General features: G+C 44.2%; 1 protein-coding gene across 2 annotated transcripts in view; it reads left to right on the top strand.

The window, feature by feature from the left end:
* Nucleotides 1-21567, top strand: part of CDYL (chromodomain Y like) — a 219564-nt gene that overhangs the window by 17509 nt on the left and 180488 nt on the right. For both annotated transcript variants that reach the window (XM_084795437.1, XM_084795438.1), the window contains exon 3: nucleotides 9756-9845. In XM_084795437.1, the coding sequence (XP_084651563.1) occupies nucleotides 9759-9845 (87 nt within the window). In that variant the 5' untranslated portion in view covers nucleotides 9756-9758. The remainder of the gene's footprint in view (nucleotides 1-9755; nucleotides 9846-21567) is intronic.

The raw sequence follows: 21567 nt of genomic DNA, 5'->3' as shown, positions 1-21567 counted from the left end.
CTGACCTTTATAGTTCCAACCGCCTGTCCTTTCAGCACTGAGGAGCTGGTTCGATTTATCTCTGGGGTTCTGCTCAGTTGCCGCTCTAAAGTCCTTGTTAAAGATGCGCGTCTCCGACAGTGCCCCAGCATGGCGGCAGTTACCCATTCGTGGAAAGATTGTGTTTTCGTGGAAGCATGATTTTGACCACGTTGCCCTGAAACTCCATTTCTTTCCTTGTAAAATGAAGATAATAATAGTAACTCCAAGTCTGTTACCGGGATTAATGTAATTTCCAAGAACTACCCCACAGCAAGTAGCCTCCAAACTCCATCTCCTACCTCCAAACCCCATCTCCTATCACCACCATTGAACCTTATTCAGGTTCTCAAACTTCCTAACGCTGAAATCCTTTAATTCAGCTCCTTGTGTTGTTGTGACCTCCCCCCAACCATAAAATTATTTTCATTGCTACTTCATACCTATAACTGTGCTACTGTTAATAAATTGTAATATAAGTAGCTAACTTGCAGGATATCTGATATGCAACCCCTGTGAAAGGGTGACTCGACACTCCCCCCCTCCCCCAAAGGGGTCTCGGCCCACAGTTGAGAACCGCTGCCCTGGTATATATGCATCTTGTTTCAGAAACTTGTTTAGTAAGTTGAGCATTAATAACTTAAACGTGTTTCCAAAAGGTGTGATGACACACACCTGTAATCCCAGCACTCGGGAGCAAGGAGCCTGCACTGCCACTCCATGAGTCAAACCCCTTGTCCTCCCAGAGGAAATCTGAAATATGTGTCCCTTCACAGGCTTGACCCACCTGTTGTAGGGAGTATGAATGGTCCAGACCCTGTGAAGGGCACCCAAATCATCCCTCTTGACATGGCCCCACCCAAAAATGACTTGCTTTGTCTCAGGCCATGTGTTTCTCTCACCGCCACCCCCATTTTTTCCATCCTCCTCCCTTCTGCTCAAATGAAGTGAAAAAATTTCAAGTAACTCCATTTGCAATTGAAGTTCAACATAAGCTCTGAGTAGACATGGATTCTTTTTTGAATTTTCACTGACAAACTGCTTCCAGCTGCCCTCCGGGGGCGGGTCACCACCACAATAAAATACAGTGTTTGCCGAGGATTTCAGCTGCCACCTGGGGGTTCAGTGTACTCAATGAATGCTATTTAGCGGAGCCAGCGGTGAGCCAGTGACAAATGGTATGTTGACTTTTTTCTGTGTCTGTGGTTTTAGGATGGGTTGCTTTCCATCCTGCTGGTTCTCCCTCCTGTGTTACCAGCCTTTTCCACATGTACAGCCTGGTCCTCCCTCTCTCCCCAGCTTCTGGCAGCCAGCTTTGTGTGACAGATGCCACTTGCTTAGCTAGGTCCTACTTGAGATGGCTAATAAGTATGGATTTTTATAGTTACTCTGTCCTTTAGAATTTATGTAGAATATTTATATTTATCTAAATACATGGGCATAAAATATAATATGGAAAAGTATATGTAATATTTCTCCAACTTATGTATTTCTTCAATATGTGCATTTCATATGTATGTGTATATATATATATATTTTTTTTTTTCTTTTTCAACATCTTCTCAGTGTTCTCACTCCACACACATGAACTAACCGAGAGTGGTGTGTTACTTCCCTTGTCTCTGGACATGCCCAGTAAAGCAAGGCTAGTTTGTATAGGATTAGACACAATCTGATCCCAGCCCAGCCAAAAAGTGCACCTGGCTTCTCTGCACAGCTGGACTTCACCTCAGGCTCCCACCTGGCCCACCACCTTGCCCTTGGCTCTAGACTCTCAGAAGCTCTCCTCTGAGCATGTCTACCTTTGGCCTCCTTCCTCACAGCCAGCCTTTCCCCTCCTTCCTCCTCAGCTCTGAAACACTTCCAGTTATTCCTTGCCGTGTGTCTTTTCCTGAGGAGGTACGAGCAAACATCTGTTCACCCCAGACAGGGCAAGAACAACAGACCAAAGAAATGATCACACCCAAGTCTACCACATGGTGAAGCAGTGAGTTTGTTGGGGTTACTTGCAAGGGTGTAGTTGACTCCAGACAGCCCAGCCCAGAGCAGTTGATAGATCCTTGAAATTGCATCTCCTGAGCTTCCTGCAAATTTGCAGACATCTCAGCCCACAGGACTGTCTCCTGTCCCTCAGCTACTGTTACTGCCTATAATGTATATGACCTTGGGACTCTCTGAACCTTCTGAGTCTTGTCCATTACCTGAACTTGTCCTTCCAGAAGGGAGCATTTGAATAGGCAGGAAATGGCTGCACACATTTTGTACCTCAAGGTTCTCAGACTAACTGGCAGACCTGAAACATGGACAGCTGGTAAGAGCCAGGCACTGGAAAGCAAGCAACAAAACAGTTTCAAGGTCCCCCAAAACAGAGTTTCTTCTTCACTCCTGACCAGGAGTCTCATTAAAGAGAAAGTCACTTTCCCTGAGGGCTTGTCAAGGAATTCCAGAAAGCCCATGGCAACCAGGGAAGCACTCTGCTTCTGAGGGTAAAGAGGATTGGGAGCATTCTTTCTTCAGAGAGATATGGATCAGGGCTCCTTCTGTGCATGTCAGGGCTCAGGGTAAAACAGCCATTTGAAATATGAAGATGAGTTTTCTAACAACCCAAAGCAACTTGACGCGATCTATAGGCCACCCAGTGCTCTTTTCACAGCCCCATGCAACCTTTTAGTTTAGCAAAAACAGAAGCAAAAACTGAAGCCTGGTTAGTTTTGTTTGCTAGCACCCCACCCAAGCTGCTGCTTCTCATGTGTGTGTGTGTGTGTGTGTGTGTGTGTGTGTGTGTGTGTGTGTGTGTGCACATGCATGTGTGTGCGTGTGCATGTGTGTGTGAATCTTGTATGTGGGGCTAGAGAGCCATGTAACAAGGGAGCTGGCCTGGAGCAAGAGTGAGGTTGAGGCATGTCCAAACCCTGAGAATCTCATCCTGAGACCAGCTGCAGTAGGAACACTCTCCTTGTTCTAGGCCTGACTGTCCAGGCACAGATAGCATTGTGGACCTCACCTCTGCCACCCTTGAGGTGGTCATGTATCCAGCCTTACAGCCAGGTTATAAACTAAACTTTCCTCATCTAAGGTCATGTCCAGCAAGCACCTGGAATTCCTCTTTATCCAAATAAGGTATTCCCAGAACTTTGGCCCGAGCCAATGATGTACACTCACCTGAAAGCCTCTACCCACTCCCCAAAGGTTTAAATAGCTTTTGTCCCCTACCCGCATTTAAATGAGCTATCTCACTGAAGCTGTCTCCCAAGAAGGTTGTTTCTCTTGAACTCACTGCCACCTGAGGTCTCCACACCCCCACACATCACCACCACCACCCCACACATATCCCTGCCTTGATCCCCTTCCCAGGATCCACCCTTTGTGACTCCAGGCAGTCACACTTTTATGGGTGGTGAAGCATAAATGATATCACAGAATAAGCAGAACACAAATGTCACCTTTGTAGCATCTTGGTTGCTGAAGCTGGAATTTCCAAAATCAGGCTCTCCTTGGTGCTGAGGCACAAACCAGGTTATACAGTCCTGACGGCCTGCTCACATTCTATGTTCCTTCAAGGCTCACAGTCACATGCACAGACAGTAAAGTCAACATGTGGCACCAGGAGTGTCACCTGCATCTCAAGCTGCCCTCAGCCATGCTGCTCTGTTTAAAGTGACACACAGTAGAATGTCCGTGAGAGAGTTTAGTCGAAGAGCAAAAGACCACACACTCAGGATGAGTGTGACCATTGTGTTAACCTATATTTTTAGGTATGCTCTATACTGCTGAGTCTTTAGAACAAAGTTGTCCCTGAGAGGGGCCTTCCTGTCCAGGTGACTGACAGAACCATTTGGATTCACTCGTAAGGGAGTGGACAATGACATATCTTGGTTCCTTACCCAATAGCCTCCAGCTAGACAGCTAATCTCAGGATCTTCCAGGCAGTTCAGAGTGTGGCGTCTCCACCCAGACCAGAAACATGATTCAGCCCAGGATCAGAGTCCAACACTTGTAGTTCCTGACTTTCCAAGCTGCTGATGAGGGAGAAGGGGCCTATCCTCCATGATGTTCAGCCTGTCCATATCTAAACTATGCATCTAATGGGAGTACAAAACTCATATCCATATTTCCAGGTCCTACCCACCTCTTAGACCTCTGGCACATCTAAAGCTCAGACAGCCTGGGATCACTCCCTAGGGTCTTCTTGTTTCAGAAGAGGAAATGAGTGTTTGCCACACTTAGACACAGCGTCTAACAAGTCTTCTCATATACCTAAACACTAAAAGTCTGTCCCTCAAGATATCAGAAATCTATCATTAAAAAAGAGTAATCCAAAGCTGGGCGTGGTGGCACACGCCTTTAACCCCAGCACTCGGGAGGCAGAGGCAGGCAGATCAATGTGAGTTTCAGGTCAGCCATAGCAAGTCTAGGACAGCCAAGGCTACACAGAGAAACCCTATTTCAAAAAAAAAAAAAATTTAAAAAGGACACACTCAGGCCTCTGGCACTTGGTAAGGATATACTCTACCTCAGGGATATAGTCTACATCCGCAGATCCAACCACCTCGGGACCATTGGGTTTCAAGAGTAGATATAGTACAACAAACAACCTGAAATGGACAAAAGTCTCAAAAGCTTTCTATTTGCAAGCATCCAGTTCTTTTTTCCTAGCAAGTACAACTCAGATTTGATTAATTTATGTAATTAAGTAATGTATTCATATTACATCTCAATTGTTATCCCATCCCTTTTATCCTCCCATTACTCCCACCCTCCAATTTTTCCCTTACTCCTCTCTATGACTGTGACTGAGGGGACCTCCTCCCGCTGTATATGATCATAGGGTATCAAGTCTCTTCTTGGTAGCCTGCTATCCTTCCTCTGAGTGCCACCAGGCCTCCCCATCCAGGGGACGTGGTCAAATATGGGACACCAGAGTTCGTGTGAAAGTCATCCCCACTCTCCGCTCAGCTGTGGAGAATATCCTGTCCACTGGCGAGATCTGGGTAGGGGTTCAAAGTTTATTGCACGTATTGTCCTTGGCTGGTGCCATAGTTTAGGACCCCCAGGCTCAGATCTTCCCATCATAATGTTCTTCTTGTAGGTTTGTAGGACCCTCTGGATCCTTCTATTTCCCCATTCTCCCATGCTTCTCTCACCTAGAGTGCCAATAGGATGTCCTCCCCTCTGTCCCACTTTCCTGGTAAGTGAAGACTTTCATGGGATATACCCCTTGGGCTAGTGTCCAGATATAAGTGAGTATACACCATTTGAGTCTTTCTGCTTCTGGGTTAACTCACTCATTATGATCATTTCTAGTTCAATCCATTTGTCCACAAATTTCTGGAATTCCTTGTTTTTAATAGCTGAGTCGTATTCCATAGTGTAAATGTACCACAGTTTCTTTATCCATTCTTCTACTGAGGGACACTTAGGCTATTTCCATGTTCTGGCTATTATGAATAAGGCCACTATGAACATGGTTGGGCATATGTCCTTGTTGTGTGCTGGAGCATCTTCTGGGTATATTCCAAGGAGTGGAATAGCTGGGTCTTGAGGAATCCTTATTCCCAGTTTTCTGAGATAGCACCAGATAGATTTCCAAAGTGCCTGTACTAGTTTGCATTCCCACCAGCAATAAAGGAGTGTTCCTCTCTCCCCACATCCTCGCCAGCATGTGTTGTCACTTGAATGTTTGATTTTAGCCATTCTGATGGGTATAAGATGGAATCTCAGAGTTGTTTTGATTTGCATTTCTCTGATGACTAGAGATGTTGAGCATTTCTTTAAGTGTTTCTCAGCCATTTGATATTCCTCTGTTGAGAATTCTCTGTTTAGTTCCAAGCCCCATTTCTCAATTGGGTTATTTGGTTTGGTGGAGTTTAATTTCTTGAGTTCTTTATATATTTTGGATATTAGACCTTTGTCAGATGTAGGGTTGGTGAAGATCTTTTCCCAGTCTGTAGGCTGTCACTTTGTTCTCTTGACAGTGTTTCCTGCCTTTCAGAAGCTTCTCAGCCTCATGAGGTCCCGTTTATTAATTGTTGACCTTAAGGTCTGGGCTGTTGGTGTTCTGTTCAGGAAGTTGCCTCCTGTGCCAATGTGTTCCAGGCTCTTCCCCACTTTTTCTTCTAACCAATTTAGTGTCTCTGGTTTTATGTTGAGGTCTTTGATCCACTTGGACTTGAGTTTTGTGCATGGTGACAAATATGGGTCCAATTGCATTTTTTTACACATAGACATCCAGTTACACCAACACCATTTGTTGAAGATGCTATTTTTTTTCCATTGAATAGATTTGGCTTCTTTGTCAAAAATCAAGTGACCATATGTGTGTGGATTCATTTCTGGGTCTTCAATTCGATTCCATTGATCAACCAGCCTATTGCTGTGCCAGTATCATGCTGTTTTAATTACTGTTGCTTTATAGTACAGCTTGAGATCAGGTATGAAGAGTCCTCTGGAGGATCTTTTATTATACAAGATTTTTTAAGCTATTCTGGGTTTTTTTGTTTTTCCATATAAAGTTGAGAATTGAACTTTCAATATCTTTTTTTTAATTTGTAGGTATTTTGATAGGGATTGCATTGAATCTGTAAATTGCTTTTGGTAAGATGGCCATTTTTACTATGTTAATTCTCCTGATCCACAAACAAGGGAGATCATTCCATCTTCTCATGTCATCTTCAAGCTCTTTCTTCAGAGTTTTGAAATTTTTTTCAAACAAGTCCTTCACTTGCTTGGTTAGAGTAACTCCTAAATATTTTATATTGTTTGTGGCTAACGTGAAGAGTGTAGTTTTCCTAATTTCTTCCTCTGCATGATTGTCATTTGTATATAGGAAGGCTATTGATTTTTTTTTTTAGTACAACTCAGATTTTTATTTTATGTATATAGGTGTTATGCCTGCATGTTTGTGCATCATGTGCATGCTTGGTGTCCTCAGAGGCTAGAAGAGTGTGTCAGATTCTCTGGAAATGGAGTCACAGATGATTGTACACCACCATGTAGGTGCTAGGAATCGAACCCAGGTCCTCTGGAACAACAACCACTGCTCTTAACTTCTGAGCAATGTTACTAGATAGAGCAAGGCACATTCAATCTCTAACAACATGGTGGCAGATTCAGGATGGCACAGTGTAAAAGCATTGCTAAAGATAAACTGGGGAACTGGCCAAGGAGGTGGACTCCTTGCTTCCCTAAGATTCTGTAACTGGCCAATATGATTTATAAACCCCCAAAGCAGGGAATGAAAAAAATCTTTGGAAGCCAAAGCTTAATGTTTTCACTGCTGGCCCAAATGTCTTCTTGCTCAGTGAGTCAAAAATGCCTGAAAGCTAAGCTACTGCTGGGTCAAAGCAAAGAGTCAAGGAAACACACAGATTGTGCATTTCCTGTTTGCACCTCCCTGTATTTGGGAGTCAAATTGCTAGCACAATTTGTAGTAGTTTGACTGTACTGGGATAGAGGACAGTGTCCCTAAAAACAAAACAAATGAGAAAAATGACAAAGGCGTTGATTTAAGGAGTATAAAGTCCAGGCAGAGCTATAACCCAATGCACACTGCCGTGACAGTGCAGAGTGACCTTGCTGAGCCACCCTGGGAAGGAGTGAAGAATTAAAATAAAAATCAATAGCTACTGAAGGCAAGGACAGTTCTCTAGTCTTGGGCAGTGTAAGAAGAAAGAGCTCTGAAGTGCACGCAAGACAGAGAGGAAGATGAACAAGGTCTATGGTCAGGCCTTCTGTAATCGTGCCATTGGCAATGTTGCTGAAAATGAGACTAGAAATGAAATATTAGTTGCTAGGAATCTGGCTCATCTTGGTAGAGTGCTTGCTCAGGGTTTCTATCCCCAGCGTCATGTTAGACCCAGTATGTTCATGCAGCTATAATCCCAGCACTCCAGAGATGGAAACTAGAGTAAAGTCAAGGCCAGCCTGAGATACAAAAAAAAAAAAAAAAAAAAAAAAAGATCTCAAAAAAGAAACCAAATGAAGTACTATACAGTAAAATACATTTGATGACGCAAGAATATATGTTATATCATACTAACTTTAGGAGGCATCCTGGAGACAGTGGTGCTTCATCTCTTTTGAGGACAATGACATAATTTACAAGACAATCTCCTGTCCACCAGAAAAAGGGTTAGGGTGGCAGTGAGCTGCCAGCGAGGACAGTGAGGGAGAGGGCTCCAAGGAGCAGCAGATGAATTGCAGACCGCCCCTCCCCTTCAGCATTCCTTCCCCAGTTCCCTTCTCTGCTGTGAGGAACAGTGTTTCTGAAGTACACAGAATAGATGGACTCCGAATCCTGACCGCCTTTTCCACGGCGGAGTCTGAAGCCTCTTGCCACCCATCCAGAGCAGATTCCTCTGTTTAGTCACTCAGTGTGACTATTAATTTTTCACTCTTTTTTTTTTTGGTAAACATATTAGGAGGTCATCTCCTTTTCCCCCTCCCGCCCCACCCACCCCCCCCCGCCAAAAAAGCTAAGCAAGGCACTTTGGAGTCTGAGACTATGCATGAGGTTGATGCTTTCTTCCACTGTGTGTGTGCGCACATGTGGACCGATTTCTCTGCTCGCTTCATGGTGCTCAGCGTGAAGCACGCTCTTTGGCTGTAGTGGGAACACTGCCTTGCTGGTGTTGCCTGCGTTTGGAATATTCCGCTTCTGGTAATTCATTCAATGTCTATATTTGTCTTTTCAAAGGCACTTAACACTTTCAGCTTATATAAATCTTGTAGTTAACTAAAGCCTCCAGGTGCTTTTCACATGAAGTGTTCACATAAATCACTGGGCTTCTGCCCTATTTTCACCATTATGAGTAGTCAAGATATAAATCCTCCTCACGGTATAAAAGGATGCTAGTGTACTAGGCAGCCTAAGTGACTAGTGTGCCTTTGAAAAGGACCGTCAGGATCAAATGCGCATGGTGAGAACTCCAGGAGCTGGGCCAAAGGGTCCAGTCTGCCTTCTAGCCTTCTACTGTGGGCCAACAAATTAGGCCTTGGAATACTACTTCCAGCAAAAATAAGTACACAGGGACATTCAATGTGGTGCTAGCCTGTGTAGGCAGTGAGGAAATGATTGCTTTTATATGGGGGTATCATCAGCTATACAGAGTGCTTTTATGGCCTCTTGAATGTGTGAACTACTAAGCGGCAATCATTTTAAATATCCGAATTGTATAGTAATATCTGGGGTGATTTGAAGTGAGGAAATTTCTCAGCATCTCTTCAATTTTGAATAAAATGAAAAGTTATGAAGAAAAACCGAGGACGGGAAAACACTGAGAAAAATGTAAGAAAGGGAAAGGTGTCTTAAATAGAGATGAATCAGGGGGTTGGGGGGGGGTAGAATTTGGACCTGAAAGACAGGCAGAAAGAGTAGTGTTACAAGGCTTGGTCAGACAGGAAGAGTGGTGGCAGTGGATTAAGACAGTGGCCCAGTGAGTTCCTCTAGCACTGCAGAGTGATGGAGAAACAGGTAAGTAAGAACAAAAGAAAGGTGCCTCAGATCCCCCAAGAATCATCAGCAAATTAACCCTCCCCCTAGGTCATAGACCTCAGCTGCCCAAGGATGGATGCCGGCCTTTCATGGTGTCTAGACTGTAAATCAGAACCAAGAAGTGATGACTGAGCCCCACTGTCGTTTCAGCTTGGTTTTTCTTCCCCGGTACATAGACAGATTCTCCACACACATGACATATCCCAGGGACTCAGTTGCACTCTCTTTCCTTCTTCTCCCACAGGGCATGGGCAACACCCAGCCTAGTTCAACGGAAGCCCAGCCCTGCACACTTCAAGAAAAACAGGAACATCTTTCTGATAGCACCCACCAGGTAAGTGTTCTTTCCTGGGCACATGGGAGAGTCTTGACTTCAGGGGTAGAAGTGCCTGGCACAGCATGACAAATTGTTTCTGAAAAATGCAACTATAAAAATATAGGTGACAAGGGTAAAAAAAAAAAATTTAATTGCATTTAAAAGCTAAGTTCTAAAGAAGAAGAGGGGACCAGAGCAATGACTGAACAAAGGAACAGTCCAAACTGTTGTGTAAACATCTCAAATGGCTTTATGGTTTTTTCAACCCCTGCATCCAGATCTTCATATTTCTGGCCACTTATCTCCTTGTGCTGAACAGATAGCTCCTTAGGGACTCAGTTTTAAAATCACCTGCATTCAGGGCATTGAGAATCCATTTCAGGCGTTTAAATATTCACTAGGCTAGGTCAGAGATTAGTTTTATATTTGTTCTGAGTCTTCCCCTGGCCCCAAGATTGTTTCTATGTTCTTTTGGTTTTGTGTGGGTTTTTTTGTTTTGTTTTGTTTTGTGCTTTGTTTTAAGAGAAGGATTCTTTGCTTGCCTTTTTTTCCCTCATTATGCTTCTCTTTCTCTCTCTGTAGCCTCTTGGTCCCTCTTGGGTTGAGTTGGGAGATAGGAGAGTGATTAGAAGGATCCTTAAGGAATATGGCTCCAGCCCTAACAGCTGGGCCTGCTTCCTAGGTGGGTTCTTCTGTGAGGGTCCTCTGAGAAAACAGTATTGTCTGGATCTTCCCTGTAGCATCCCGCTCCCAGGCTCTGGTCACCTATGTGAGCCCCAGCTGAGGGGTTGGCACCAACACTGGCACCTTTTCAGAATTCACACCAGCAGCCCGTTCTTCATCTGGACGCTGCAGATGAAGATGGTGGGAAAGGGAGCTGCGTCCTCTTCCCCTGCTGGGCGGGGGGGGGGGGGGGGGGGGGAGGGGGGGGCAGGGGGGGCTACTCTGGCAAAGCCCTGGCATTCTGGGTTCTCCAGATGAAGGTAGAGGCCATCTGATAGGTCCACACAAACCCCTTAACTATGGATATGGTGGGTACAGACCTGCCTTTCTAGGGACAGACATGTCACTTCCCTAAAAGTGGCTGTGACAGAGTCCACTCCCACACTTCCAGGTCCTGGCTTCTTAGCAAGCAGCCAGCAAGACAAAAAAAAAAAAAAAAAGACCACAGTCTTCCTGTCTGTGGAGGGCTTGGTTTGAGTCACAGGATTGCTTGACTGGAAATGACTGGTGACTTCCCACCTCACCCCCTGCCACAACCCATATCATTATAACTTGAAGGTATTGTGAGTACTAAAGGCAGGTAATTCACCTAATCTACCACGTGGCACATGGCAGCACTTTATTCCTTTTCACAAGGATGTGAGTGCAGCAATGACAGAGACCTGTGGCCCAGCGTTGCCCAAGAGCATGAGCATGGATATCACTAGGCAAGGAGAAGACCCCAAATCACACTGTCGTGACCCTCACACCATTATTAAGGAAAAAACAAACAAGCCAAACCCCACACTGTTGAGCCACTCTAGACTGAGGGACATCTGTGAGGGAAGTAGCCATCCCACAGACTCTGTGTTTGGACGCCTTTGGCAGTCAGACAGCACTTATGGGCCTTCTCAGGAAAACTTTCTACACTTTACAAAATAAAGTGTACATGCCTACCAAGGGCACAATTGTTACTGGGATACAATTATCAAAATCATTTTAAAATGTGCACTTTAATAATAATGTATTTTATTGAGCTGTTTTAGTGAGGCACCTTTGGCATGTAACAAGCTATATGCCTTTAATATGTATGGCCCACATATTATAGGTTATATAAATGTCTTAAAGTTTAGAGAAGAGTGTTTACCCAGAAAACAACCTTAGATCCATGTCATAAATATATTTGCCTTCAAAAGCATCCTTCGATGTTACTCATCTCTCCATCTGTTCATTTGTCCCTCTGCTTATTCTGAGAATACTTAACACAAGTGCTAACCGCTTGGCAATGTCCTAAGTGTGCAATGGCGCGCTGTCAATGTGGTGTGCAGCAGGCTCACCTTACATAGCTGAAACTTTGTGCTCATTGATCAGTACTACCTGGGTCTCTTCTCCAGCAGCTCCCAGCATCCCACTCTCTGCTTTCAGCGCTTGACGATGTAGGTTCAATCCTCTTTGTCCTTCCCCGTGTAGCTTATTTCACTTTGTTATCACACAATATAACAGGTTCCGGTAAGTGCTTCTAAGAATGAATTCAAGTGTTATTTTAAGGTACGCACAACTGTGTGATGGGGAAACACCTGTGGTTTCCATTGGCGAGAAAGTTGCAGCAGCTGTTGTTAACACTACTACAACTTGTTGACTGACTTCACAGTTGAAGGATAATGCTAAATTCTATCCAGAAGATACTGAAAACAAGAATGGAACGGCTTCTATCCCCGCCCATAGACCCCCTAGTTTCTACCCACAAGCACTTGGGGACAGAAGAAGCATTATCTTAGATGGCTACCTGCTCCAGAGGATCCTCCCACTTATTTTCTTGTGTCTACTTATATTTAGGTCAGTGTGGGTGGAGGGGAGGTTTGCAGGGCTGGTTTGGTAGCCTGCTGGTGAGGTTTTCAGGGTCACCTAGCAACTTCTTTGGGAGAGGAAAGAAGTCAAGGCCAATAGCCTTCATCTTTGGACCATGCAACTCGGAAGATTGCAGACAGCTACAAAATGACCAGTCACTGTGAATTCTGTTTTATGCCCCATGCCCACAGTGACAGTCCAGAACTGATGTCTAAGAAACTGCCAAGCAGTGATTACCTCTGTGGAGAATGAATGGGCTGTGAGGAGCCAAAGGGAATTCACCTTTTCATGTTCAACTCTGCACAGTTGTGCAAAGTGGACCTGGACTACACTGGAGTGAACGTGAATTAACCTTGGATTCTCCATTCCAACATGAGCCTAGAGTCACATGAGGCTCTAAGAGTAAGGATGGAGGGGGAGTAGGGGGGGAGGGAGAGGGAGAGAAGAGGAGAGGAGAGGAGAGGAGAGGAGAGGAGAGGAGAGGAGAGGAGAGGAGAGAGGGAGGGAAGGAAGGGAGCGAGAGTATCTAAGTCCTGGGTATGTATTCTGTGATAAGTAGCAACTACCCCATAGGGTTGTAGTGAGGTTGAGAGACATGTGACCCTTTGCCCTACACATGGGAAAAGACTCCAGATGGAACCAAGAATGGTGGCCCACCCACTCCTGTAGCTCCAGGACTATGGAGGTAGGAGAATTGTGATTTCCAGGTCAGCTTGAAAGAAAAAAATAATACGGCACTGAGAAAAACAGGAGACTTTTGTGGGATTAAAAACAAATAAAACTTTTAAACGTTTAGACATGTAGGGTACTATGTTTACATCCTTAGAGTACGAGATAGTTTCTTTAAAGAACAAAGGATTAAATATATATACACATAAATTGGATTGTGCCAAAATTAAACAATTCTACACAAGAAAAGACATATAGGAAAAAGTAAGATCGAGTGGAGCCATTTGTAACATTTTGTCGTAGTTTCATCTCTCTTGCTCTGATAAGACAGCCTGACAAAAAGTAACTTAGAAGGGAAAGGCTTTATTAGTGTATGGTTGCATGACAGCAGATGACAGGAACTTCAAAGAGCTGGTCACATCTCAACCAAAGCCAAAAGCAGAAAGAAGAGAGCACTAGCATGCTTGTTCACTGGCTTGCTTCTGCTCAGCTACTTGTCTCTACTTTTATATGATTCTGTGTCCAGCCCATGAAATGGAACCACCCACATTCAGGTTGGGTCTTCCCATTTCAATTAACTCAGTTAAGGCAATCCCCCACAGACATGCCCACAGGCCAGCCCTAAATAGACAGTCCCAAATACAGGCTCTCTTTGCAGGCGGGTCTAGGCTGCGGCAAACTGGCAAAGTCAGTAGCAACATATACATACACACATACCTATACACATACATACACGTGTGTGTGTGTGTGTGTGTGTGTGTGTGTGTGTGTGTGTGGTGTTGTTGTTGTTGTTGTTGTTGTTGTTGGGATTTTGGTGAGGTTTTTTTGGTTGGTTTGTTGGTTTGTTTGTTGGTTGGTTGGTTGGTTGGTTGGTTGGTTGGTTGGTTGGTTGGATTGGATTGGGTTAAGTTGGATTAACTTAGTTTGGACTTTCAAAACAGGTGTCTCTGTGTATCCCTGGCTGCCCTGGAACTCAGAAATCCACTTGCCTCTGCCTCCCTTATGCTGGGATTAAATATGTATGCTACCACTCACAGCTCACCTCTCATGATAAATGAAGGAAGAGCCAGTCAGTGCAGTGGCAAGGCACTTGCCTAGCACTGTATGCTTAATCCTCAGCACAGAGAGAGAACAGAGCACATGGATCATGCCACAGTAATACTAAGTACATTTTTTAAACGATCAAGTAGAAAAATGGCCAAATGGTGTGTAAGAATTCAAAGAGGAAACTTCTATGATAAGCAAATGTTGAAAAAGATGCGCAGCTTAAGCAAAAATGTAGAATTGCAAATCAACCCTTATCTCACCTTTAAAATAAATTCTCCTATAAGAAGGAAGTTCCCAGAAGATTAGAAAAATGTTAAAATTGCAATAAAACCATGTTGAGGGGGGATTGTAGAGAAGCAAAGAATTGTAACCACTGCTGACTTAACCACTTTAGAAAATAATTTGATAGTAGTCAGTAATACCAAGCTCTTCTGCAGAAGCAGTTTGCACACTTGCATGTGTGTGCAGAGGCAGCTGAGGGTGCCACTGTGCACTGCTTTATAGTGAGTAGTAGCTGGAATCAACATGAATGTGTCTCTGGAGAAGGACAAATAATGAGTGAATTAACTGTGGCATTTCCAGAGGATGGGACAGTACACACAAATCAAAACATCCAGACTTATAAGAAGAAATTTTTTAAAAAGCAATTTTGAGGGGGGAACTGTAGCAAATAATTTTATATAGTATGATACCTTGTAAAAGTATTCTTAGATACTCAATGCAACTTAAACTATTATTTCTGTGTGTATGTCCTGTCACGGTTTTGACATTCAATGGCCTCCTAAAGACCAGTATTTGAAAGGCTTGGTTAGTATTCTGTTCAAGGGGGTGGAAACTTGAAGAGGCAGGGCCTAGTGAAAGAAGGTTAGGTCATCAGCTCTAGTTGGCGCTCTCTCTCTCTCTCTCTCTCTCTCTCTCTCATTCCTCTGCCAGATGTTCTCATAATGATGTAAATGAAACTTTTATTTGCCTGCTTTAACTGTTGTCTGAGAGGCCTACTGGTTCTGTTGCTAACCTAGGCCTAGTCCTGCAAGCTTCTAGCCTCTGTACAATCTAACCTAGGTCTAGAAGGTTTTCAGCCTCTGAGACTTACTGCTTAATAAGCTCACTCTTTCTTGTTCTTCCTGAGCTCATAGCTGGATGGTTCAAACTCATTTCTCACCTAACTTATTCAGCCTGGCTTTTCTCTTGGCCTCTGAATTGCTCTGCATGGCCTCAAACTAACTCCTGCCACCTTGCCTAATCTTCTGGCTTCTTTTTATTCTCTGACTTGTTCTGTCTTCACCTGTGTCTAGCTTGTTGTCTCATTCAGCCTGTCTCAGTAAAACTGCCTCCTCTCTCTCTGCATTGCTCCTTAAGTACCTTCCCTTTCCTCTCTCTTCTCGTGAGAGTTGGGCATATCCTAGTCTGTCAAATCTTTCTCTGATTCATCACTTTTTCTGCCATTCAATTAAACATCAGTTTCAAACATGGGTGCTTGAAACTACAAGCTATCTACAAACTATCTTTACCTTCATTCATTGTTTGGCATTAAAGGCATGAATCACCACATCTGGATCCAAGCTTTTCTTTACCTGAAACTTGCTGTCTACCAGACTTGCCTTGAACTCAGATCTGCTTGCCTCTGCCTCCTGGATTAAAGGTGTGTCTGCATTCCAGCCGCATCACACAGACCTAGAAGGCCTTTGGATGTGAGCTCTTGCCAGAGCAGCCATGTTCTGAATTAACATTCCTCTATATAGTGATACACTATTCTACCTCAGGCTAAAAGCAGCAGGGGCCAAGTGACCCTGACCTGAAACCATGAAACAAACCTCTCTGTAAGTTGATTTTGAGGTAGCAATGAGTGGTTGACAAATGCAATCTCTGTGCTATATAAAATATGAAATATGGTCTGGGTACACAGAAACTATTAAGTGGAGGAAAGCTGGGAAGAAAACAGGAGAGGTGTTACTTACTTTTTATACTTTTTGAAAGCTATCCCCATGGGTCTGGAGAGATGGCTCAGAGGTTAAGAGCACTGGCTGCTCTTCCAGGGGTCCTGAGTTCAATTCCCAGCAACCACATGGTGGCTCACAACCATTTATAATGTGATCTGGTGCCCTCTTCCTACATAATAATAAATAATAAATAAAGACAGATTTAAGCCATGATCTTATAGTGGTTAGTACTCTGCAGTGTGAGACATTTTCTTACATTCAATGTGGGACATTGAAATTGAGATAGGAGGGTCTAATCTATTGTGGGCAGTGCCACCCCTTGGCAGGTGGTCCTGTGGTGTATAAGAAAGCAGGCTGAGCCCAGTGTTAATGGCATATACCTTTAATCCCAGGGCAGGCAGGCTGATCTCTGTGAGTTCAAGGCCAACCTGGTCTACAGAGCAAGTTCCAGGAGAGCCAGGGTTACAAGGAGAAACTCTGTCTCAAAAAACCAAAGAGAGGAGGTGGGGGCGAGGGGGAAAGCGGGTTGAACAAGTCATGAAAAGGAAATCACAAATAAGGAAGCAACACTCCTTCGTGGCTTCTGCTTCAGTTCTGTCTTCAGGTTCCTGCCTTGACTTCCTGTAAGTCAAATAAACCCTTTTCTCCACAGATTGCTTTTGATCATAGTGTTTTATTACAGCAATATAAACCTATTTAAGACACATACCAAAAATGCACAGTGCTCTGGGTCTAGTCCCTGCACCATCAAAAATCATAAACCACAGTGGTGAGGTTGAAATCCTAATATAAGCCAATGGAGAATTAAATACGTAGTTCCTATTTACTAAGTGATATACTAATTTTGATTATTTTCCTGGTGAGACCATCTCCTAAATTATTAGTAAATGAGCCAGGCAGTGGTGGCACATACCTTTAATCCCAGCACTTGGGAGGCAGAGGCAGGAGGATCACTGTCAGTTCAAGACCAGCCTGGTCTACAAAGTGAGTCTAGGACAGCCAGCACTACAAGAGAACCCCTGTCTCAAAAAAAAATCATTAGTAAGTGAAGCTGCCCCTTCTTTATTACCCCAGACCCTGGCTAGACCTGTAAGCTGCTCCTAGACCTGTAAGCTGCTCCTAGACCTGTAAGCTGCTCCTAGACCTGTAAGCTGCTCCTAGACCTGTAAGCTGCTCCTGCCAACGTCAAGACATCTAGTTCCCTTTCCATACCTGTTGCAGCCTTTGCTGCTGCAGGGGCAGACACTCTAGTCACTTTATTCAGGGAAAATAGGACTGGAAAAGTGTCTCAGCAGGGAAAAGGACCTTGCTGCCAAGCCTGATGGCCTTAGTTGGATCCTCAGAACTCATACGGTAGAAGGAGAGAACTGAATCCTATAACTTGTCCTCTGACCTCTAAATAACCCCTCACGCACTAATAAATAGGTAAATGTAATTAGGAAAGTATAGCGGGCTTTTCCTAATTCTGAAAGTTTATCGGGCTTGCGTCATAACTTGGTTTTAACTCCAGGTGTTTGGAAGCTAAAGGAAACACGATGTGGGCTACTTCTTTCCGTCCCCCCACTTTAGCTGCTCCATGTATCAAACCTCAAATCCACACCGTGATGCTATCTGTGTTGTATTTTTTAAATATTTTACCACATTTTTAAGAATTGTTTTAGGCAGGGTCTTATAGCATAGCCATGGGTGGATTAGAACTCAATATGAAGACAGACTTACAGAAATCCACCTACCTCTGCCTTCCAACAGATGTGTGTCACCATGACCCACCATTTTTATTTATTGTGTGTGCCTGTTGGACATTCGTGTGACATAACACACACGAGGTCAGAGGACAACTTCCCCCCTCCCTTCATGTGGACCCTAGGGATCAAATTTAGGTTGTCAGGCATGAAGGCAGGTAGGTACCTTTACATGCTGAACACCTTGGCAGCCGTGCTCTATGTTCTTAAAGTCCTCGGCGTACTGCCTCTCATGCTAATTATTCAGGGCTACACCATCACTAACCCTCTGCACAATCAGTCTCATTTCTTCACTTTAGCTGCTCATTCATAATTGGCATTTCCAAGCATGGGTTATGCTCTTTAAACATAGAAAGGAGGGACAAGGAAGATGTTATCATTTAAGGAAGTAAAAAACCATAGATCAACTTTGATGTGCAGCCCTTTCATCCTCTCCTTGAAAAACCCCCTCCGTTGCCATCTTCCTTTTTTCTTTAGCCAGATACAGAGTGCCTCCCTCATGCTCAGCATGTATGACTGTAAAGCTCATGGAGCCCAGCTCTGCATGCACAGAACAGGGTACCATGCATGTGCCCTGTGCTGCGCTCCAGCCTGGGAGGAAATGGAGGTAGAAAAGGCTTCCATAGTCAATGCCCAAGGCCAGACTTAAATGCCTAAATACAAACTAGCCAATCTCGTGTGTGTGTGAGTGTGTGTGTGTGTGTGTGTGTGTGTGTGTGTGTGTGTGTGTGTGTACCCAGGTGCACACATTCACAAGTTAAAAATAAAACATTTTTTTTGAAGAAGAAAGAGGAGTTAAGTCCAACACTTGAGCTTCTCGCTTGTAAGTTTATATGGGCGAATGGAACCAGAAACAGGGAAGAGAGGAACAAATCTGGAACCTGGTTCACATCAGACACTGGTATAAGCATCCAGGCTCACATGCCAACTGTTGCCTGGAGGTTAGCACACAATGTAACCATAGCAAGGGATGGAAGAGCGTGGTCTTCCTGCCTTCATCCACAACCCAGGGCAGCTTCCTGCTCTGCTGGCTCCTCACCCAGCCTTCTCTTTGGGCCCTTCTCTCAGGCTTAGGATAGTTGCCCTGATCCAATTCAAATTTGTTTATGTGTCTTTTTCTCTCTGGCTGTCTTCCTTAGCCATTCTGATAAATGACTTAATGGTAAGGATTCACAGATATAAATGGATTGTTACCTAAATTAGATCTGACTTCATTTTCTTTGAGACAGGATCTCATGTAGCCCAAGCTAGCCTCAAGCTTGCTATGTAGATTGGGAACGTGGCTCAGTTGGTAGGATATTCCCACAGCATAATGAGGCTGAGTTCAGTGCTCAGCACTGTATAAACTGGGCGTGATGACAAGCACCTGTATTTGGGAAGTTGAGGCAGAAGAATCAAAAGTTCAAGGAAGTTTGAAGTCTAGGATATATGAAATCTTGTCTCAAAGACAAATATAAAATTAAAATAAATACCTGCTACATAATTGAGGTTGGTCTTGAGCTCCAGGCCTTCTTCCTCTTCCTCCTGAGTGCTAGGATTATAGCTGTGTACCACAGCTGTTCCTTACTGGGGGCTGAACCAAGAGCTTCATACAAGCTAAGCAAGCACTCTACTGACCGAGCTACATCCCCAGCCCGATGACTGAATTTTTTCCTTTAATTTATTTATTTCACCACTTCACCCCATGTCTGAACTTTAATAGCAGATAATCAATAGGACTTTAATCCATAAAAAAGTTTTCCTTTGTTTTTTTTTTTCTTTTCTCTCTCTCTCTCTTTTGTTTTGTTTTGTTTTGTTTTTTTTTTTTTTTTTTGGTTTTTTGTTTTTGTGTTTTTTTTGGTTTTTTGTTTGTTTTGTGAGTGTTTTGTTTCTTTTTTCTGGGACAGGATTTCTCTGTGTAGCCTTGGCTGTCCTAGACTCGCATTGTAGATCAGGCTGGCCTCGAACTCACAGAGATCTGACTGATTCTGCTGGGATTACAGACATGAGTCACCATTCCTGGCAAACATTTTACTTTCTTTTAACCTGTTTTTCAGTGTTTTGTCTGCATAAATGTCCATGTGAGGGTGTTGGGTCCCCTGGAACTGGGATTACAGACCGTTGTGAGCTGCCGTGTCAGGGCTGGCAATTGAATCCAGGTCCTCTGGACGAGCAGCCAGCGCTCTTAACCACAGAGCCATCCCTTCAGCCTCTTACCTGTTACTTTTTGAATAGGTGGTTATTTCTGTGAATGCCCTCAAGCACCCACCCTTGCCATTAAAAGCCCTGTCTCGTCAACCACACGTTTTTCCCCAAGAGCCAAGTGTTTGTGGTTTTGCCTTGAAAGCTCGCTGGTCTTTCCGAGTCCTGACCCTGTTTGTCTTAGAACGTGGCGATCACTGAGTGCAGTTGTTTCTTTGTAGAAATAAGAAGTTCAGATCAGGGCCTCGTTAGGGACGGCCGTACACACAAGATAATTGGGCTGTGTGTCTGCCTCCCACCAGGGTAAGATCTCTGCGTTAGAACTGCCTGCCACTGGGTAGCAGAGAAGAAACAACTGTGCTTTGGAAGTCAAACGGCAGTACCCCAGGGACGCTTTCCCATAGGAGTCACCCATGGCTCATTCACCTTGTTTCCATGGCAGTGTGGTGTTTGTCTTACTGTGTTGTAATGCTTTTGTTTATAGATCTGTCTTTACTTCAAAACCATAAGCTCCAACAAGAGAAATACTCTATCTTACCCACTCTTCTGTACTATATCCCTGTGCTTAATGCAATGCTGTATAGAGCAGGAGATTTAAAAAAAAAAAAAAAAAGACGTTGAGCAGGTGAGTGAATGGATCACAGGGATATCTGTCATCCACAGCCCATGTGCCTAGAAGCTGTTTAGCAAGGATCAGTTGCATGAACGAATGCGTGACTCCAGATAACACTGTTCATAAAGTATGTCAGAGAGATTTGATCAAGTCACTCAAGGTTGGGTTAGGGTGGTTGCTGTTTTGTGTTTGTTTTTAACGTGTATGGGAGTTGTGCCTGTGTGTGTGTGTCTGTGCACCACCTGCATTCAGTTTCCACAGAGACCAGAGGATGGTGTTGGATCCCCTGCAACTACAGTTGCAGATGGTTGTTAGCCACCGTGTGGGTGCTGAGACTCAAACCTGGGTCGTCTGGAAGAGCAGCCAGGGTTCTTAACAAGTGAGCTATCTCTAAAGCTCTGACACAGGGTTTTAAAGAGACATGACATTTATGCCGATCCATCTTCTACCTGGGAAAGACATGTGTCAGTCATGCAATTGCCTTCTGGAGAGAGAAGGAGAACGAAATAAAAATCGAAACTGTTAGAACTGGAGCATGTGTGAGTCGGGCAAAATTGATGGGCTCCTGGGAGGTCACAGAAGCTATGAGGGTGAGTGAGCATGGGAAATGGGGATCAGACAGGAAGAATGTGTGCTTAGCAAGGAAGCTGTGGGAAGTGGGGATCAGACAGGAAGAATGTGTGCTTAGCAAGGAAGCTGTGGGAAATGGGGATCACACAGGAAGGAATGTGTGCTTAGCAAGGAAGCTGTGGGAAATGGGGATCAGACAGGAAGAATGTGTGCTTAGCAAAGAAGCTGTGGGAAGTGGGGATCACACAGGAAGGAATGTGTGCTTAGCAAGGAAGCTGTGGGAAATGGGGATCAGACAGGAAGAATGTGTGCTTAGCAAGGAAGCTGTGGGAAGTGAGGATCACACAGGAAGGAACGTGTACTTAGCAAGGAAGCTATGCATTTTAATAAAAAGTAAAGGGGCAGGTAGACAGATGCCTCAGTAGTTA

This window comes from Acomys minous (assembly GCF_964271855.1).
Source record: "Acomys minous genome assembly, chromosome: 9".
Classification (NCBI taxonomy): Eukaryota; Metazoa; Chordata; class Mammalia; order Rodentia; family Muridae; genus Acomys; species Acomys minous.
Note: the sequence above shows the minus strand (reverse complement) of the source record. Positions and strands in the feature narration are given on the sequence as shown.